Below are 17,041 nucleotides of genomic sequence, written 5' to 3' on the forward strand. Positions count from 1 at the left end.
CCAATATCTCTTCTTTACTCTGGTCTTTACATGATATCAGAACCTTTACGATCTTGGTATAAACTCAAATAGCTTCTGCTACCAATAGCTTGTGCTGGCCAATATGTTTTGTCTGCTTGGCCAATGAGTTTCTTTATTTCTTCTTCCTTTCCATGTCAAGCATCGTTCATCTCTCCAGAGACCGTTATGGTCCGACTGTTTCTTTTGTGATGAGGCTGTAATTTTCTATGCGACTAACACCCTCCTCTGCTCTTGAATTTTGATCAGAGCCACGAGGTTGAGTCCTTACTCTGAAAATATTTTTTTACTAATCTAAAAATTCTATTACTACAACCAAGGGTTTGAGTCCCTACTTGGAAAATTCTCTCTCCTCACTCTTTGGTAAGAGCTCTGAGATGCAATTCTTTGGTCTTTGGTAAGAGCTCTGAGATGCAATTCTTTGGTCTTTCCAGGAAATACTTTTAACTGCAACCATCCTACAGTCATGGAACTTATACTTGACAGCTTAAGACACTGGTACTTCCATTTCCCCACACTTTTTGGTTGTCTTCTTTGAAGTTATTTATATTTTACTTGCTTATTAGTAATTACTCACTGATTGGTATCAATATACTGTTATTTTAGTCAAAACTAAACTAAGCTTTTTCTTAATGGATGCGGTTGTTTTTTTTTATGGCAAGGGAACCTGTTTTTGTGGATGCGGTTGTTGTTTTCATTTGTTTGCACAACACAAAAAAGTACTTGCAAATTTCATTGTTCTCCGTACTTGTTCAATGTCCATAAAGTGTGTCACAGGCATCTTTACTCTCCACTTTGTCTTATTCCCCTCTAGGGTCTTTTTGTGATAACCTGATAGGCTCCACGGGCATTGGACAATCCCGTTTGAAATACTTAGTGGCTAGTGAACTATAACCAATAAGTTCTCTTCTTTTTTTTCTGTTGCTGAAAAAAGTAAATAGATAGACATATTTCTATAATTAGTTTGTTTCTCTTCTATCCCATATATCTATTTTAAGCTACGTAATAATACATTTATGATCTGGAAGCTTATCTGGGGCAAGAATCTCAATCTGTTATGACATAGCCTTGAGCCCTTAACCGACCTTTTACTCGTCACATACACACAATGGTCTATGCAGACTTGCTGGTTGGTCAGTTGATATGGTTAGAATATATACTTCATCTTTGAATGCTTATAATTTTCTTGGAATGCTGATATGTTCATAAAATTCACTATGTCAGCTTGCTCCTAGTGGATTTGATCAGTCGACTGGATTAGTTTTTCCAGTCTTATTATTCTTCTCTTTTCGTCCTCTATTTCCAATGGTCTTTTCATATGCTTGTTAATAGCTGCGGTGCAGATACCTAATTGAAATTATACTGGCAGAATGATTTATCCTGGATGACTTGTTTGCTATTTGACTAACTTTTTTTTTTCTCCATTTGGTATTCTCTTCTACTTTTTGTTGGAGCAACTAAAGGGTTACTGAGTATCATGTCGATGGATTTCGCTTTGATCTTGCTAGTGTTCTTTGCAGAGGGACAGATGGTACTCCCATTAATGCTCCCCCCCTTGTTAAGGTGAAGCATTTATATGCCTTTTCTTAATGGTGCATCAAAAAAGAAATTGTGTGATGGAAAGCAAGTTAATAGTGAGGTGACTATTCCACTGCCATTCACAATTTTCATGTTCACCTCAACCCCTATCTATCATCCTCTAGGATTATTTCCCTTCTTGTTTTATCTTCTTTTTTCTTGTCTCTTTGATTTTCCATGTCACTAAAAAATTCATTATAAATATGCTCAACTCCAACTTTCACGTGCTTAAGAAAAAGATGACTCCGTAAATTCAGAGAATGTTGAAAAGGATTACACGATGCATTCATGCTTGAGAATGAACAAGATGCTACATACTTGCAGGCCATTTCCAAAGATAGTGTATTGTCGAGGTGCAAAATTATTGCTGAGCCATGGGATTGTGGAGGCCTATATCTTGTTGGAAAGTTTCCGAACTGGGACCGGTAATATCTAAAAGAACTTTATTACTATATATTATTAGTTGGGCTTTTTTCATTTTTAGCACATGGCAGAAATTAATCACGGGTGCTAGTTGAAATAAACAAAACATATACACATATTATATGGATATTTATGTGACAATATGTGTATTTATACTACAAAACCTATAAGCCATATGATAGGAGGTAACTATCTTGTACGGTTGGGGAGTAATCGGTGTACTCTATTTGCTGGCTATTTAGTAAATTAGATCACTAAAAGACATTGTACTTGATTTATCTCTTATTAGTTTATCCTGTAGTTGAAAAGGGGTGGAAGATCATCTAATGTGAATGTGAAAATTTGGTCAGTGACCTTGTTGGAGACCTAAAATTACTTTATATTATTAATATGAGGCTACAAGCAGATCGTTGTTCGTAAACATATCTGCTTGCAGCTCTCAAGGATGTTTTCGGTATTCTGAATTGTTGGAACTGTAAAGATACTGTATGAGATTGCTGTACTTTTGCAATTTTTGACAAAAGAACCAGCCCATATTCTATTTATTACCTAGGTCAGCCAAAAAGTTGCAGTTAAGCTTTTCTACGCCTATTAGTCCCATTTATTTTCCTTGCATTTGTTTGGATTTCTGGAACACTTGTGGACCCCATTATTTTACCTGATGTTCATGAAGACCAGACGCAGTTCAAATTCGATTTTCTTGAACAATTCTCAGTATGCAAAATTTACTATTACTATTGTATAGCAAAAAGTAAAAATTAAAATTTTAAACTTAAAACTTAAAACAAAAATTGGAAAAAGGCAATCACATAAATATGATATATTTAATTATTTTTGTTTTCTCCTGATTAAAATGATATTTTCAGAAGTCCTAAATATAAGGTTGCTTTGCATTATACGTTCAATTTAATTCAATGTGTAATTACTTCTTACAAGGTAAGATCTTCATCGCTTTTAAATTTCTAAAATTTCCTAGGATTCTACTGAGTTTCAGATAGAGTTCGAAAAAGTCAAATCTTTGATGATTCCATTATCTATGATTGAGTTATGAAAACTTCTAAACTTCTGGATAGGTATCCTAAAATTTTGAACTTTTCTATATATTTTAAACAAGGATTTAGCACATAAATTTTAGTTAATTTTAAAATACTAAATATTAGAAAAATAATTAAATAACTACTTTGTCAAGTGTGAACTCTATTTTAAAAGGTTAAAAAGGTGAACAATATTTTTCTATTGAGCTTCTTCATACTTTAAAATATTTGGTAATAACTTAATTTTAAACTTTTCATTTTATCCTTCACGAGATAATGTCAGCTCAAAAAAAATTATTTTTCTCTTAATCTATGTGTTTAGTCAAGCATGTTCAAATACTAAATATTATGAGTTTTTACATTTTACAAATAATGAAAGATCTAATAGTTAGAACGTTAATTAATTTTAAAATCCTAAATATTTGGATAATGTTCAAATAACAATTATTTAAGAAAAGTAGTAAATGATAATTTTGTCTATTGTAAAGTCTTTTAATGAAGAGAAAATAATTCAATTAACATATCTAATAGTATAGATTAGCAACTCAAAAATCACCTAAAATTTCAAAATATTCAATATGTACCTATAAAAGCTTTAATTGAAATTACTTTTTTATCGTGAAGTTTCATAGCATGTTCCTTATCTTGATAAACATATGCAGGTGGGCAGAGTGGAATGGGAAGTACCGCGATGACATCAGGAGATTTATAAAGGTGACACCAATAGGAGAGAATCTGAAATGAAATTTCATTACATTTAAGTTTGTCAGTACAAACTTTTCCATTATCTAACCAGTCTAAGTGCATCTGAAAGCAACAGAAAAGGGACTAAATGTTTTCCACTGATATAAGAAGGTTTAAATTTCATATATTCATGATTTTAACAAAAAATGGTAGACTTCTAGTTATGAAGCTAAAATTCACTCTACTGGAAACATCATCTTTTATTTAGGCCCTATTCATTTTTTCATTGTTAAGTTGGAACTTTAGTTTCTTTGGTGTATGTATCTTTTTTCTAATTTTCAACTATTGAGAACCATACAGGATTTTACAATTATACCAATTCACACTGTTTGGACCATCCTACTGTGCCCCCTACTATAGAAAGCAGCTGCTAAAACTACATTTGGTACAGTTACACATTAATTCTCAGGCACTTGACAAGTACATACATATGCATAGTCTGGGACAATTGTGGAATTTCCAGAGATGTATATTAGAATAGGAATTGGAAATTCCAGTCACTAGTAATTGATATCTTCCAATTGAAATGTTGTCATCCTTAAAGTGTAATGATAATTGGATTTGCCATTTTCCTCTTTAAAATTAAGGCTTTGTTTTTTCATGTAATGTGACTCCTAATATATCTTAACTGTTTAAAGATATAAGGAGATATAAGTGTTTTATTCAGCATATTCTAACTTTGACATTACAAGTTATACTTTGGCATAATCATTGAATGAAACTCTTGGAATTTTGAAATTAAACCAACATTTTCTATATATTATGACTCAATTCTCAGGTTTGCTTGTTTATTATATGAAGTTGTGAGAATATAGATATTATCGGATTATCTCAATAATAACAGGAGAGAGAGTGTACTTATTTTTTTTGAAACTGGTAATGTTGTATTCCTCAACATTAAGGTATGATGGAGACCTCCAAAAAGGTAACAACAAGCTAAAACAAGAGACTAATTATCCTGAATGATGTAATGTTTCCATACATCATTCAGCTGTTTCAGCTTTTTGGTTCTGTAATAGGATTTTTTTAAATAATGTTGTCTTGAGAATTTCCTTCAATATATCTTATCCTGAAATGATTGAACAGGGAGATGCTGGCATGAAAGGAAATTTTGCAACCCGTATCGCAGGTTCAGCGGATCTGTACAGAGTAAGAGCTACAGCTTCCAAAATTATGCATTGACAACTAGAGAATATTCACAACACTGTTTCGTTCGCTCTGCCTCTTTAGTACCATTTCTTCTTTTGCTTTACTGATAATATTTGAGAAACATTCAGTTCTATGTGGTAGCAAGTTGCTTCACCAGTAGACTCCTATTTGATTAGATTGGTTTAGCAAAGCATCTGATTTGTGTCAATGCATATGGCTAGATTCTATATGATCCTTTTTGTCTATTGAGTTAATAGTAGTATTTATGTGGCAATTCCTTTTAAATTTTCGTCTGCACTTTATTAACATGATCATGCCATTTTACATGTAACTGTGAGTGCTATCACATAATGTATCATTACACAGTTTGTTTTTATTTATCACCATCTCATTTAAGCTGATTTCATTTGGAATACCGAGTTTCTATTTATCTTTTCCTTCCATAGTAAAAGAAATTTTGCTGATTCTAACAATTTTTATTTAAGAGCATATTCTATCTTTTGCTTGAAGTAAGTAGATAAAACTTCCTATTTATGAAATAAAAGATCAATTGTATTCAGAGGTTTTAGTTTTGGATTTGTGTTATTTACTTAAATATATAATCTCGAATCAAGTTTTAAGTTCTTTTCATTAAACTTTGTAGTCAAGGCACTGTACTATATCACTTTTCTGCACAAAAGTATCACAAAAACAAATAAGAAAGAGTTAATGAGTTCGGAAGTAAATTAGAGTCTTTCTCAATCAAACTCTTTTTTTTTCCTCCTCTTGCCTCTCTGTCTATCTCATGGACTTCTCCTTTTCTTTTACTCACAAATCAATTTTTTTCTTCACTTGACATCCCACTCACTTCACACAACACTACCTCTCCTCCTCCCTTTCTTCGGATGTCTACATGTATTTGCTTACTCCTTCCATCTTTTCTTATGTTTTATGATTTATCTCAATCTTTTCTAATCTTTACTAGGTATATTTTGTGTAAATCAATTGATTTTTCATCTAAAAACTCGAAACATAAGCAGTGTTCTATGCCAAATAACATTGAATTAATTTTATGCTGCCTCAGTTTCACTGAGCTCATATATATATATTTTTTACTTTTCATAGGTGAACAAGCGAAAGCCGTACCACAGTGTCAACTTCGTGATTGCCCATGATGGCTTTACCTTGTATGACCTTGTTTCATACAATAATAAGGTATCAGTTAAGTTTACTGCTCTTTATTGTTTTGAAACATGAAACTTGTACATCATCTGGATTGGGATGGTGAAAATTACAGCACAATGATGCGAACGGTGAAGGTGGCAATGATGGATGCAATGACAACTTCAGTTGGAATTGTGGAATTGAAGGTAAAGATGATGTTTTGATCCCACTTATTTATTTTTTCCTTTCATACTTCCTGATTTCCTTAGTATGAACCAAAACTTTTGTTGTCCCTTCACATTCTTGCTTGCATAAGAGGCTATTTATTTCCTTTATCATGCTTGGTACTTTAACAAAGATTAATTTGTTCTCTCTTTACTTAAGGAAGCATATGCTATTCCGGAGTCCAAGACTTTTAGCAATAATTTTCTTCCAAGGATAGGTGCTGAGGATGTAAAGTTTGTTATGTCCTCCAGATATTAAGCCCTACCTGTTTTGTTTTTCTTACTTTTGTTTAACATTTTGTCACTACCAATTATGTGTTATTTGTAATCTCAAACTCCTGGTCTACTGTATAGTGTTAAATAATAAGGGTCTGTATAGTAGCACCTAAGGGTGTGGCCTAGTGGTTAATGAAGTGATTGAGAACCCTGAGGTCTCATGTTCAAAACTCAGCGGAGACAAAAAACACTAGATGATTCTTCCCATCTATCCTAGCCTTGGTGGTCAGAGTTACTGGTACCTGTTGTTGGTGGGAGGTGATAGGTAAGAGAGACATGGTTGGTTGAAGAGAGTACTAGCCAAGTATTAGCAAAAAAATAAAATAAAATTGGACCAGAGGGTATATTTCAGAAAATACAATCAGATTCTCTTGATAAGTTTCCCTGGAATCTAAACTGGTCTACCGTTGACTCAAAACAAACTCCTGAGTGCAAGAAGAAATGGCAGATGTCACCGGTAAAACAAAGAATTCTCTGGAATTGAAGCTGGTTGCCGGTATATAGTGTTCTGGTGGACGGAATGAGAAGATATCTAAATGGGTAGCCTCAGAATTATCTGTCGAATACGACAGAAGAAAAATTGTCAGAAGTTGGCTGGTATACCAAACACGCCCCATCACGTTAACCACGTGCTCACCGGAACCCTAGTTTTTATCAATGCATGAGACTTCATCTGCCTAATAACTCGACTGGGGTTTGATCTCTAGGGCTTGCTGAGTCATGGTAATGTTGGTTTTCACATAACACTCATGACTCACCAAAAGAGGGATAACGTAAATCAGATCTGAACAGTCACCAGACAGAAGCCACAGCAACTGACTTTGCCCTAGATGTTTCTCACTGTTGCTAGGAGATCATGTGAGAAATAAAGGTACTGAAAAATATTATTAAAATGTGTATGTACATAACTACACAGCCCTATTTATAATTATATTACATATTACATAGTAATGTTTTTCCATGTGAGACACTATATACATTAATATTCCAACACTTTCTTCTAATGATTTAAATCAGGAAAAAGACAATGGATTGTTGTAGCCAGCAGTGATGTGGCAAAAACAGAAGTGTGAGCATGAATATGATGTATTTGCTCACACTAGTAAAACAACTAGTTGTAAATCTACCGAATGGTTATGCCTGTCCTCCAAGAATGAAGTGAATACTGTATTGAGGCAGATGTTTGTGGGAATAACCCAGCTGGACATACCAGCCACGAAAAGAGAGTGCAGGCTCAAAACAAGTAGTATAGATTATAGAATGATATAATATGAACAAATGATGAATTCAATCCTTCCAACTAGATAATAATGCCATGACTGTGAAACATTGATTTTTGGCTTCAATAAACTAGCTTTGTCCACTTGTACACTGAGCCTTTGCTTGCCTATGATATTTGTTTCGGTAGTATATTCCATTTCAGATCTACTTTGCTGTTATTGTCTTCAGACTTCATTGACAGACTCATATCAGTATCCATTTATCATTTTTTCCCTCCGTTCATGGACACAATGTACTAGATTCTGAATCTAAGGTCAGCCCAAGCCCCATGCTTTAATCTAATTGCAATACACACCTACTAACTGAAACAGTTTCCATACTGAAGTATTTCTTTTATAAGTGATGGTATTGTTTCAAATCCAGTCTGAAAGGCTATCATCTTCTTGTATCTTCTTCCAGGTGAAACTTCAGATGCAAATATTAACGCACTGCGTTCAAGGCAAATGAAAAATTTTCATTTGGCACTGATGGTTTCTCAGGTGTGATGCATCATCTGTTCAGTTAACAGCATTTGCGTTTCTTTTCTTGCATATATTGAGAATTAGTCGGTTGCTTATCTACTAGATCTCATAATTCTATTTGTCCTTAGTTCACAAATTCTATTTTTTCTCTCATAATTTTTTTTTGCGACTATTGAGTTATTTGCTTACAGTATTTCTCTCTCATTTTCAACAAGAATCGAACACTGCCGTGGAATTTTAGGGCCACACTTTTGACATATTATAGCAAACTTCAGATTTTAGTCTGTTTTGGCTAATTTTGGTTGAAGTATTGGTTTCCGAAACCCTCATAAAAAGGATTATTTTGACATACTATGGATACTAATTTACTTACTTATATCTTTCCTGGATTATGCCTATCTTCAGTAATTTTCTTATTAAAAGTGTCATATGCACATTAGATGTCCCATCCCTATTATTGTTACTTAAGTTTAACTTTCTAAATTTTTGTACTTTCTTGGTTTATAAGGGAACACCAATGATGCTTATGGGGGATGAGTATGGGCATACCCGCTATGGAAATAATAACAGTTATGGACATGATACCGCCATCAACAATTTCCAGTGGGGACAAGTATGATATTATGTTTTCTTGCTGGTACTTCTTTCCTGCTACTGCAAGTAACCCAGTGAACTTTGTCAATCCAGTTGGAAGCAAGGAAGAATGATCACTTCAGGTTCTTTTCCAAGATGATAAAGTTTCGACTGTCCCACAATGTTCTTAGAAAGGAAAGCTTCATTGAGAAGGTAATGTTATTGTCTACCTGGTGTCATGCTTAACTTTACTGGCAATTGTATTACTAAGAGGTAATTTATTTTGAAAACTGAATGCTATGTTCTGTGTTTCATTTGTGGCAGTATCCTTTGTCTTTAAATATTAATGCAACAGAAATGCTAATGAAAGAGTTCCCTACAAAGAAACGATCCCGAGTATGTGATCAAAACGGTAGTATGCCTATTTAGACCGTCCGTTTCATGGTTGGAGCTGGTGTAAGATAACCTGGGGGTACTAAGTTGAAAGGTCAGATTATTTGGGGTCCTCTTTGTGGAACATACTTAAATGGTGTTACTTCACATGACATACAGTTAGTTTAGGTTGTCCCATCTATGATCCACTGGTCCATTTATTTACAGTTCCCTTATCAATTATCATATGTTTGGAAGATTTGATAAATGTTAGCCCCCTCAACTACCAATGGTTCTCTTCAAGATGTTTGAGATTTTTCTAGATATTTGAATCCTTTGGTGCCTCTGATTTTTCCAAATAGGTGGAAAGAAGCACAAATTTGATCCAATAGGTGGAACGGTATTTTGATTCATTTCTAATACATTATGGGTATTGTTTATCCAATAGGGGGGAAGGACAGAATTGATCTAATAGATGGGAGGAGGGCAGTTTTTTTAGCCATTTCTAATGTTACGTTAAGGGTATTTTTAACCCTTTTCTGTTTTTTGTTTTTTTTTTTGGTGGCGGTGGGGTTCCATCGTAGTACTTAGTGTACTCTAGCTCTGCATAATGCTGTCTCAATTCGACTATTCTGATGGATTAGCAATCATTACTTTGCAGAACGACATTACCTGGCTCGAGGACAACTGGTACAATGAAGAGAGTAGATTCCTTGCATTTATGTAAGAATAAGCCCTATTAATAACTGGCAATAATCTCCATCTTATCATCTCTGATTCTAAATCATGAATTCACTCACACACTACAATCAGTCCTCTTTTTAAGCAAGTTTTTGTACGGATTGCCGCTATTTTGGGGGTGGTCTTTAAATTTTGCCCCTACTGCTCATTCAATGAAAATTTGTTGTCCAAAGTACCCTTAACTATGACTTAATTTCTCTGGGAAAACCTTTTTAGATAATGTTTTTCTTAGGGAATCAGCTCAGTGCTATCAAAAGCTTTATGCTTAATTTGTTTTAAAAAATTTCGTTAGGCATAGGTTATGCCCTATCAGGCACAAGTTCACACTACTGAACTTATGCCCCAAGAAATAAGTTCGTGTATGAACCTCTTAAGGCATAATGTTTTAAAACCAAACTTATATCCCAAGGCACAAGTTAAGATGCCATACAAGGCATTAGTACAATTTTAAAACTTAAAGTTTTACTAGACATAAGTTTAGTGTTTGAACTTTATGCCTTAAGAAGACATACTACTGAACTTGTACCCCAAGGCATAGGCATAAGTTATGCCTAAGGCAAAATAAATTTGCAAGGCACGGGTTATACTTATATGGTGTATGTTTAGTGTATGGACTTCTTAATGTATAATGTTCTAAAAATGAACGTATGTCTTATAGGGCATAACCTGTGCCTAGCGAATTTTTATTGTTAGGGGTATTTTCGTCTGCACTTTAATTACTTAAGTGTTGAAGGGAAGATACTAAAAAGCCACAAATTTGAGTGAAAGAAGTTTAAGACCACCCAAAATATGGGCATTCCTGTGAATGATCCTTTTTAAAGCTGTTTTCATATGGTCTGTTTCTTTTACACGGAGTTTTTTCTTGTTTTTCTTCTATCCTTTAAATTTCAGTTGCAACTGTGTTCTTGATTTTAATTTGTCAACCAAAATTTTAATGTGACAAGTTCAAAGTTTAGGAGCTTTTCTTTTCGCATGAGTGAATTTGCATATTGGATTCTCTTTTGTACAATGTAGGCTCCATGATGGGAATGGAGGAGATATTTACTTGGCATTTAATGCACACCACTTCTCCATCAAAACAGCAATACCTTCACCACCACGAAATAGAAATTGGTACCGAGTGGTAAGTTATTCTTATTATTTTTTATTATTATTATTATTTTATTTTTATTTTTAAAAAAAAAACCAATTACCCCTCCCTAGGAGCTCCCACCTTCTTGTCCTATTCTTATTAGTTAAGGAATGCACTTTGCATATACATCCAAAACATGAGATAGCCTCTGAATTTTGCTCCAGCTCTGATATGTTTGGTTATTCTTTCTTGTATTTTGGATTTGTTCCTACTGATTTCGAAATTATAGGTCGAAGACAGAAAGTGTTGTATTATATCCTCATGTTCCAATCATATTTCACATTGAACACCCTATTAATTTTGTCCCAATTGGAGACAACTCTTGCTCTTTCCAAAATGTGAACTATCCATCGTGATCATGATACTGAATGTCTGAATTAGATCTAAGTTTTTCCTGAGTTTGTGAATAGAGTAGTCGAGTACTATGGATACACATATTTCCTTTTTCCTGTATAACTTTATAGTAGAATATCATTAAAAAATGTGAAAAGTTAACGCAAACAATTTATAGATAGCATACGTAGCATGTGAAGATTAATCAGTCATGGCTGTGGTACCAGGATGATGTTAATATGGATACTAGGGTTATGCTTATGTGGGATGTTGTATTATAGTGTTTTTGAATTATAGGAAGATTTTGATAAGTAGGGGCAAAGCTACCATTTGGATATTAGATTGTAGTTTTGCTTATGTTAGTTTTCTCATCAGAAGAATACATCAAGTAGTGATTGTAACAATAATAAATAAAGGGCGTATATGGCATGTAGCCTTCACCGAACAATACTGAATAAATAAATATACTAACCACCTTATTGTGTTATCAGAAGAATACAGCAAGAAGCTATCATAATAGATAAAGGGTTTGCTCATTCACAGTGTTCCCAAACTAGTGTGGCAGTAAGGGTGTGGAGTATACATCACTACATCACTTATAAAAGAAATAAACAGACTAACCATCTTATCCTTTCTTCTCCCTAAATTTTCAGTTTCTTGTTAAATATACAATGATTATCGTGTTACTGTTTAAATTTTTTGACATAATCATCTCCTTTTAAGAATGTGTTTGATAAACAGGATATTTCTCATCAGAAAATACAAAATCATGATAAAGAACATAAGAAACAGCGTTTACTGCATTTTACCTTGAACAAATAGGAAACTGATAAACGGTCTATAATGTGATATCGGTGCTTCATAGAGTTTCATTTCTCCAAATATACAAAATGACAGCCATTTTCACCTATCTTCACATGATCTTCTTTTAATTCTACTTTATTTTGTGCAGTCTGTTGTCAGTTCCAATATTTAATGAAGTTAATTTGCATGTCTGTTCTGTATAGCTATTTGTTTTGGTATTGTCTTGATATTTATTTACCGTCTCAAGTAGTACTGAAGCTGAAAAAGTCACCTCCTCAAATTTTGTACAAACTGATAATTTTAATTGCAGGTGGACACTAATCTGAAATCACCAGATGATTTTGTTACTGAGGGAGTGTCTGGTATCAGTGAAACTTATGATGTTGCGCCGTACTCTGCTATCCTTCTTGAAGCAAAGCAATAATTACCGGGACTATGCTGCTTTAGATGTTGTCCATGAGTTATTACAGTATTACCTCCTTCTGGATTGGATAGTTCAAATCGGAATTCAGGCTGTTAGCCTATAGATGTAGTATTTTGCAATAAGCAACCAGTTTGTTCAAGGTCCAGGTTGTTTGAGACGGGTAAACTTGGTCTCGAATACGAAAGACTAGCCAAAACTATATACAGATGGAGATGAGTCAAATTATAATGTCATTAGCTCACCCTCAATCTCCAAATGACCCTGCTGCAGAACACAAATTAACGCTATTGGTTGGCGTTGAATTTCATTAGGAAAACGGATGTTGAGTGTAGCATGAGTACCAAAACAACAGGTACCTAGTAGGCATCATAGGTCGATTGAACTTGGAAAGTAAATACACAATGCAAAACGAGATGAAAGCAGTAACTAAGAGTCAGAAGAAAGGAACAATAACGATAAGCCTAACCATGCACCATCAGTAATATAACACGAAGCGGAGAGAGAAATGAAGCAGTTAACTACAACCTAATTGGACTCCCAAAAGCCTAGAAGATACATTCATGCGCAATTAAAAGGTAAATAACTCAGACATGAATTAGACGATTTTCAAAGAATTTTCGAGTCAAACGGCTCCAAATAGCAATTCTATGACAAAAACTAGTATATGTCTAGACTAATGTCAAGAATCAATTCAATAGGCATAAAGCTGAACATGGCATAATACGCATCACAGACAAGGTAAAACATGTTATTTCCTTCGAAACTACCTGAAAATGAAAGTTATAGTTGATGAATGTTTTGATGATATGATTTTTGGATACATTTTTTCAAAATCTTTTTAGGACCCTCCGTAATGACTAGAGGGGCAATACGTATAGCCTCGTCATAATTCACGCCATCTTTTTTTCATTTAGGGGCCACTCAACAGGAATTAGACGATTTTCTAAAAATTGTCTAATTCCTTGAGTGGCCCTTAAATGCTAAAAAAAATGGCGTGGATAATGGTGATGCTATAGGTATTGTTCCCACATGTCATTACAGAGGATCTTGTAAAGGTTTTGAAAAAAAAAGTGTCTGAAAGTCATATCACAGAAAAAATCATGGACCAACACATGGAAAAAACTGAGAAAATCAGCTAATTCCTGTTGAGTGGCCCCTAAATGTTAAAAAAATGACGTAGATCGTATGGTGAGGCTATCGGTATTGTTATAGAGGGTCCAGTAATGTTAGATCAGTGACATTGAAACATAACAACAAAAGTAATGTAGAGATCAGTGACAGAAGAAGATTACTAATTTATGGCATGATTTGTTCCTTTATTGTACAGACAACACAACACTGTATATATCTTAAAGAATACAAAATTGATATATTATGTACATACAGTACTCTTCCTGTATATCATCCTCCATTGTGTTGTTGCACAACTAATATTGTGGAGTTACTTTGTGAATCTGCTAAAGCAAACATGTCTCCTACAGGGCCTAATTCAGACTCTTCAACCCAATCAGAAAGACCAAGTAATAGAGGAGATTGTGAGTCATGACGTCTCCCAACAATGATTAGTTCGTATTCATCTTCCATGGATCGCATTACAGCAGCTGTACCTGTTCCATCTCTTATCAACTTCTCCACATACTTGACACGATAATTTCCTGCCATATCGCTCCTTGCTTCACTTAACATTTCATTGTCCATCATCTTCTGTATCGTCTCATAATCGCTACTACTTGTGTTGTTATTGCTGTAATTACCACTTTCATGAAGGAGTACTAACCGCACTATTGTCAGGCTAATGTTTTGTTTACCAGCCATACGCTCACCCAGAGCTAGTGCTTCCCTATCATCTGGTCCTCCCAAGAAAAGTACACCAACACGGTACAATGACCACGCGTCTAGTATTGGCCTTGATGTGTTGACAAGTGACCTGTCTACAATTATTGCAACTGAACAAGGTGTTGTCTGAAGGATCTTGTCATTCATAGTCTTAATCCCCATCTTCGATGCCCTCTTCTGATTCACGGAAGAAGAAGTACTACTTGTTAACCTCTTGTGGAAAGGAATCATTACGAGAGATGCCCTCCTTTCAAGCGCCATTGTGCAAACTTCATCATGCATCATTACATAAGGAGATATAGCTGTAAAAGGATGCATGGTTACTGTCTCACAGAAGTTCTTCTCAAACACTTTAAAAGCATTGATGATTCTTTTTGAAGCTGATGCCTCGTTTGTGTGCTTCATCATTAATGGGAGTTTGTGGTTTATGAGAAGAGGATGTGCACGACCAACCATCTCTATTAAATGAAGCATCGCGATATCCATATGGCTTTGATTTGACGGGTGAAGTGCTTCCAACAAGTTTATTGTGGAAGGAACATTTTCTTGATCATGTATACATGTAAGCACCCGAAGCTCAGAGTGGGGCTTCATATGCTGGATATTCTTGTTCTTGTGTGCTGCATATCTTTTATGTGGATCATACAGGGACTTCAGTATCGGTGTCACGATTGCTGTTGCAATTAACAGGGATATGCACAACACAACAAAAGCTTCATCCGCTATTGCCTGTACGTTCCATGAAAATGATTATGAGCTGCCTAGGCCATAACGATCGAGTTAAAGAGAATCAGGTAAACAGATTGATTGATTATTAATTACCTCATTTTGCTTCATCATTTTAAACATGCCTAGCTCTAGAACACCTTGAACATTGGATACGAGGCCAATTGAGATTGCATCTCGGAGGGAAACTTGGTTGTAGATTGAAGAGATAAGTGCTCCAAGGAATTTCCCCAAACAAGCAACGAGAATAATCGATTGCAGAACCAAATAATTCTTCAGTTTGACAGAAAATATGTCAGTAACCAAACCTGTTTTGACAAAGTAGATGGGCATAAAGAGCCATGAAACAATGAATTGAAGCTTCTCGACGAGGGCAGAGCCTAGTGGTGGTCCAGCAGGTATGGCTAGACCGTAAACTAGTGGCCCGTAGAAGAGGTTTAGTCCTAAAGCCTTGCTGCAAAATCCAGAAAGCAAGACCCCAATAAATACCATACAAATGAAACTTTGTTTCAATGGCTCTCCTGATGGATTTCTTCGCGTGCTCCATATGATTAGAGGTCTCACAACAAGAAATACAAACATGGTAAAGCCTATACCAGAAGTAATACTTTGTAGAAACATGAATTTCTCGACGGATGGTTGACTTGAGAGGCTGGTGATAGCTATGATTAAAAACCCAAACATGTTACTAACAAGTGAACAAGAGAGTGCCATCCTTCCAAAATCAGAATTGACCATCCTAAGCTCGGTGAGATAGTGGGCGATGACTGGGAATCCGAGTACAGAAGACATGGTAGCTACTACAGGGAGTGATTCAGCTACTAATGGATCAATATGTATATGAAAAGTGATGAGAATAAAAGAGGTACTAATGCTTAGCACAAGAGCAGTTGCTACAGTTGATACACCAATGATGAACTCTTTCTTCTCAACTCTCTTGAGAATCCAAGGATCTATTTGCACTCCAATCAAGAAGAAGAAGAACATATAACCAAATAATGCAACAGCATCGATAACTACCAGACTTCTGTAAGGATAGAAAAGTTGTATGAATCCATCAATTCGTCCTAGAAAGGACGGACCTAGTAGTAAGCCACCCTGCATACATGCATCATTTTTTTCGATTAATTAATTACATTTACAACAACAAAAAAATGAAGATAATATAGATATATATACTTACAAAAATTTGAATGACATTAGATGGTTGACCGAGGGGTTTGAAGACGGTAGAAGTGAAAAGAATGAAGAGGGAAGCCAAGGAGAGCTGAGAGAGTAGGAGAGGAACAGAGTAATCTAATGGGTTCGCGTTATGGAATAAGATGGAACCTTTGGATTGAATTTTGCCAATTGACATGCAAATTGATGAATCATTTTGTCCATGTCTAAATATTTTAGCATACGTTGCTAAGTCATCTGGTTCCATCATGTGTGAACCCATTTCAACATCCCTCGTCCCCGCCCCCCGCCACCTTAATTCCTCTCTCTCTTAAAAATTATATACTTCCTCCCCTTCTTCCTCATTTGAGGAAGAAAGGAAGAGATTTTAGTTAGAGAATAGAGAAAAGAAAGAAATCATGTTGATGGTCAATATGGAATCAATCTCCTTTTTTTTCGCTATATTAATTAATTATTCGGGTTTTTAAAAATAGCTTTTCACAATATCCTAGTAATTTTCCAATCATACATTTCACACGAGTAAAAAGAAAGCAATTAGTAAAAATAAGTGACTTCTCAAAATAGTTATTATACATCATAATTTACTACAT

At 34.8% G+C, this 17,041-nt stretch overlaps 2 protein-coding genes across 5 annotated transcripts in view; one reads left to right on the forward strand and one right to left on the reverse strand.

Moving 5' to 3' along the window:
* LOC125812932 (isoamylase 3, chloroplastic) overlaps nt 1-12,826 on the forward strand; it is a 29,430-nt gene extending 16,604 nt beyond the window's left edge. For all 4 annotated transcript variants that reach the window (XM_049492407.1, XM_049492408.1, XM_049492409.1 and 1 more), the window contains 13 exons: nt 453-516; nt 1,482-1,581; nt 1,921-2,021; nt 3,716-3,767; nt 4,884-4,946; nt 6,051-6,140; nt 6,223-6,295; nt 8,270-8,349; nt 8,840-8,944; nt 9,019-9,117; nt 9,938-9,999; nt 11,032-11,140; nt 12,597-12,826. In XM_049492407.1, coding sequence (XP_049348364.1) covers nt 453-516; nt 1,482-1,581; nt 1,921-2,021; nt 3,716-3,767; nt 4,884-4,946; nt 6,051-6,140; nt 6,223-6,295; nt 8,270-8,349; nt 8,840-8,944; nt 9,019-9,117; nt 9,938-9,999; nt 11,032-11,140; nt 12,597-12,710 — 1,112 coding nt within the window. In that variant the 3' untranslated portion in view covers nt 12,711-12,826. The remainder of the gene's footprint in view (nt 1-452; nt 517-1,481; nt 1,582-1,920; nt 2,022-3,715; nt 3,768-4,883; nt 4,947-6,050; nt 6,141-6,222; nt 6,296-8,269; nt 8,350-8,839; nt 8,945-9,018; nt 9,118-9,937; nt 10,000-11,031; nt 11,141-12,596) is intronic.
* Nucleotides 12,827-14,111: 1,285 nt separating this feature from the next.
* On the reverse strand, nt 14,112-16,755 carry LOC125812931 (cation/H(+) antiporter 15-like). The gene is made up of 3 exons (XM_049492406.1): nt 16,456-16,755; nt 15,369-16,370; nt 14,112-15,275 (listed from the first exon to the last, which is right to left on the reverse strand). The coding sequence occupies exons 1-3, from the start codon at nt 16,711-16,713 to the stop codon at nt 14,112-14,114; spliced, it is 2,424 nt and encodes an 807-aa protein (XP_049348363.1). The 5' UTR covers nt 16,714-16,755.
* Between the last annotated feature and the right edge of the window lie 286 nt (nt 16,756-17,041).

The sequence above is a fragment of the Solanum verrucosum genome, unplaced genomic scaffold (assembly GCF_900185275.1).
Source record: "Solanum verrucosum unplaced genomic scaffold, falcon-dt-bn FXZP01000144.1, whole genome shotgun sequence".
In the NCBI taxonomy this organism is placed as follows: Eukaryota; Viridiplantae; Streptophyta; class Magnoliopsida; order Solanales; family Solanaceae; genus Solanum; species Solanum verrucosum.